This window comes from Octopus bimaculoides, chromosome 9 (genome assembly GCF_001194135.2).
Source record: "Octopus bimaculoides isolate UCB-OBI-ISO-001 chromosome 9, ASM119413v2, whole genome shotgun sequence".
Lineage (NCBI taxonomy): Eukaryota > Metazoa > Mollusca > Cephalopoda > Octopoda > Octopodidae > Octopus > Octopus bimaculoides.
Genome location: NC_068989.1, coordinates 17,172,674 through 17,177,379, shown reverse-complemented (window position 1 = coordinate 17,177,379; position 4,706 = coordinate 17,172,674). Strand labels below are relative to the sequence as shown.

Below are 4,706 nucleotides of genomic sequence, written 5' to 3'. Positions count from 1 at the left end.
TATCTTTCTGTCAGTTTGAATGGTGAAGTTCCAGAGGAGTGCAATGTGATCATTTTCAAATACTGGGGGTGGTTTGTGTTCCCACCAGTTTTTATCATGGGGCAAGTCCAGGTTTTTGCATATTACCCAGTGAATATATTGTGCAGCTCTATCATGCCTGTTGAGATACTCTGTAGGTGCAAGCAGACTGCACATGGAGACAACATGATCGATGGTCTCATTTTGTTGTTGGCATATACGACATAATGGGGAGCTGCCGTTCTTTAATATGTTGGCCTGGTAGTTCTTTGTAGGTAGGCATTGATCTTGCTCTTTGTCACAGGTTTTGTTAGAGCTCCTGGGGTGTTGCATGCCTTGCGGGCTTGCTACTTGCAGCGTACGGTACCATGCTATCCATTCTTTTCAGCTATCTTATACTTTCCTGGTTATTCTGGCCATGCCAAGGAGGCAAACCTTTTGTAACAGTTTTACTGGGCATTCTATTCCAAAATCCCTCTATATTCCCTTTGGTGCCTTCTGATACTCTTCCCAGCAATAATTAGCGCTATCTTCACTTTCTTCATTTTCTATAACCGGGCTATTTCGTACTTAAGAGGGTTTTATTTATTTATCTTTTCGCCTTCCCTTTTGACCATTCGTGGATCAAAGGAGCATGCAACGTCAACTATATAGCATATGTGGTGCACCTTGTCCGCCACCACTAGGTCTGGTCTGTTACGCTCTAGCACCTGATCTGTTTGGATTGGGAAATCCCAGAGGATTTTGCTAGTCTCCGACTTCGCCACTTTCTACGGTTTGTGCTCATACCACGCCGTGCCTCTCCTTAGTCCCCACTTTTCACACAGTTTCCAATGTAGCACATTCGCTACCTTATCGTGTCGCCACAACTTGTAGTGGTTTTGAGCGAGTCTGGGGCATTCGTTCGTGATATGGGCAACTATTATTGTTATTATTATTATTATTATTATTATTATTATTATTATTATTATTATTATTATTATTCAGTAGTCTTATTTTCATCACTTGCTTTCACTGCACTACCGAGCGCAGCTCTGTGTGCCTTGGGTATGTGCTGTGGTCTGTTGTGGTGCTCTTATTTTCAGTATATTGAAAGTATTTTACGTAGGATGTGTGCAGTGCCTAGTAGTACTATTTTCTGTATGTTATGTATACTTGTAAGTTTTGGTGTTTTTGTTATGTATTTGTCTGAATGTTTTCTCATCATACCTAATGCGCCTGCTATAATAGGATTTTTTTCTGTTTTCCCGCTCCGCATTCGCGTTACCGCTATTTCATCTATGTCATCTGTTGGTATTGATACATCGATTAGAAATCATTTTTTTCTTGGTGATCTCTGACAACTATATCCGGCCTATTGGTCTTAATTTCTCTATCTGTGAGTATTGGCATATCCCAGAGTATGGTTGCTTTCTCGTTTTCTGTGACTTTTTCTGGCGTGTGCCTATACCATCTTTTTTCTCTTGTTATTCCAGTGTTGGCGTAGCTTCCAACGAATACAGGTCCCAACTCTGTCGTGCCTGTGGATATATTCCTTCTTAGCCAGGACTGGGCAACCAGAGACAATATGATTTATTGTTTCTTCTCCACCATCACATTTTCTGCAGTTACTTGTATTTCTTTCATTGTTTTTTTTTTTGTTGGTTGGGGGGGGGTGATTTCTAGTGGGAAGGCTTTGGTCTTGTGCTGCAATTAATAATCCCTCAGTCTCTGCTTTGAGTCCTGAGCTTCTCAGCCATTGTTGAGATTTTACTTTGTGTATTTTTCTTCTGGCGTGCTGCCGATTTTGCCGGCTCGCTGCCTTTGAAGTTTTACGTAATATTAATAAACTCATGCATGTACGCAGATGTGATTGCATCTGTATATGTGTGATTGCATGTGTGTATGATGTATTTTTGTGTATATTTGACTGTAAAGGTTCCATTTTCTTTCCATTATTTTCTACTGTTTTCAGGTTCGAACCGTAGAAGGTACTGGTCCATTGACAGTAGGTATCCAAGGTCCTTGTCCGGCGAACTCTGTTGAAGAAATCTCTATAATTTACACAGACTACTGTACCTATGACATCAGCTATTTCGTCACTAAAACTGGCTGTTACACACTGGACATTAAATGGGCAGGTCGTCATATCTTTCAGAGTCCTTTTTTCTGCCAAGTTTTGCCATTGAAGGAGTAAACAGAGTTAATGGTCTGACTTCGGGTTTTATTATTCAGATTTTTTATTGTCTTAAAAATATTTTTGCACGTTTTATTAATTAATCAGTTAATTAATTAGTTAATTTAAAGAACACAAACAATAAGCATTGGAAAAATCACACGCTTACACACTCACACACTCACACACATACACACACACATACACACACACATACACACACACATACACACACACACATACACACACACATACATACACACATACACACACAAACACACACATACACGCACAAACACATTTACTATAGGAAAGCGACGAAAAGTGAGAATGGATGCTAAACACTGCATTTGCTGGAGAAAAATATTCCGTGAATTATTAAATCACAAATAAGGAATATGTGTGTATGTGAGTGTGTGTGTGTGTGTATGTATATATATATATATGTATGTAAAAACGGATAGATAGATATATATTTTATTCTTTCTTTTAGTTGTTTCAATCAGTGGACTGCGGCCATATTGGGGGCATCACCCCAAATTGTTTAGTGAAACAGAATCGACCCCAGTACTTACTTTTAAGGTCTGATGCTTATTCTTTCGATCTATTTTGCCGAATTGCTAAGTTACGGAGACGTAAATAAGCCAATACCGGTAGTCAAGCAGTGGTGGGGAACAAACATAAAGACAATGACACGCACACACATACACACACACACACACACACACACACACACACACAAACGCGCACGCGCACGCGTGTGTGTAGATGAACTTCTTTCAGTTTCTTTCAACCAAATCCACTCACAGGGTTTTGGTCAGCCCGGGACTATTGCAACAGACACTGGCCCAAGGAGCCATACAGTGAGACTGAACCTGAAACCATGTGGTTGGGAAGCAAGCTTCTTATCACACAGCCAGAGATAGCTAGTTAGCTAGCTAGCTAGATAGATAGATAGATAGATAGATAGATAGATAGATAGATAGATAGATAGATAGATAGATAGATAGATAGATAGATAGATAGACAGACAGACAGACAGACAGGCAGACAGACAGAGAGGCAGGCATGCAGACAGGCAGGCAGAAAAAACACATACATACATACATACATACATACATACATACATACTGCTTTAATCATTCTATTAAGGGAGGCGACTCTTTAATAGTAATTCGTGGCTACACAAGGCTGCAGATTAGCTTATACTGTTAATTGCATCGGAAAATACGATAAGGCCATCTGTCGAAAGCCTGCCGAGACCAATATTACTTTTTATTGTTGGCCGATGCAGTAAAGCAACGGTAAAGTATCGCTGTCGATATAATCGAATGTACCTCTCTCCAATCTTTGTGTTATATTATGCCTTAGAAATCATTATTATTGTTTAATCAGACCAACCGCAGCGATCAGGAATTTTAGAAAACCTCTAGATAGAAACGACTGAGAGTCTTACAGTTCTGGGTCGGTTGATTTTACGTTTGCAGCTCGCTTATCACTAATGACAAATATATGTATCAATGCATGAGTGAACTATATCTTGTTTCTTGCATAAAGTAATCTTTTGTCTTAACCCAAAATGTCATTACATACATACATACATACATACATACATACATACATACATATATTGCACATAAGTAATAAGGATATCCATGTATTAGTGCATTACGGACAATACCGGACTAACTTGGTGCCTCAGCTTAAGTACCTGATTCAACTGAATCTTATTTATTTCTTTTGTGTGTGTGTGTGTGTGTGTGTGTGTGTGTGTGTGTGTGTGTGTGTGTGTGTGTGTGTTTGCGTATACATAACTGGTTTCAAATACTAGGATGCGATTATGCTGAGGTACCTAGTACTTATTGTATCGGTTCTCTTTTTGCTCAACTGCTTCAATAAGGGGACCTAAACAAACCGACACCGTTTATCAAGCGACGACGGGCAAACACAAACAAAAAGATACACACACATACAATAGTTTTCCGCACCGTTTCCTTCTACCAAATTTTATTCACTGTTTAAACAATGAAATATTTACAATCGTATATTTGTGCGAGTGACGTAGAGTTAAATAAACTTGAGCGTCACTTTCCGTAAACAATAGCAAATAACTTTTAATATTATAGCTCGTTATGTTTCTGTATAGAGTGAATAGGAATAATAGTGGCTCTAAGCTGTCACCCAGTTTAACACCACCAACTTATTCTCTGTTTAATGGTATCCAGTATATTACACATATATACAGTAGATCTACAGTGTATAGATAATGCGATATCATCATGCACTATAATTGTCTCCTATAGCAACCCATGAGCAATGGTATCTCGCCTTTTATTCATACCTTTTTCGGTGTCAGCTTACAAAACAAGATCATGTCATTGCACTACCACCTCTCACTTTATGTATGTATGTATGTTCACGCATTCATGCATATATATGTGCACATACAGACGTATACATATATGTAAATATATAAATAAAATTTTATTATATGTAAATATGTTTATGGAGAGAGGGGGGTAGGTAGGTAGGT

At 38.7% G+C, this 4,706-nt stretch overlaps 1 protein-coding gene across 1 annotated transcript in view; it reads left to right on the top strand.

Annotated features, from left to right (window-relative positions):
- LOC106868869 (uncharacterized) overlaps positions 1 to 2,212 on the top strand; it is a 32,468-nt gene extending 30,256 nt beyond the window's left edge. The window contains exon 5 of the mRNA XM_014914320.2: positions 1,973 to 2,212. Within this exon, the coding sequence (XP_014769806.1) occupies positions 1,973 to 2,194 (222 nt within the window). The 3' untranslated portion in view covers positions 2,195 to 2,212. The remainder of the gene's footprint in view (positions 1 to 1,972) is intronic.
- Positions 2,213 to 4,706: the final 2,494 nt, after the last annotated feature.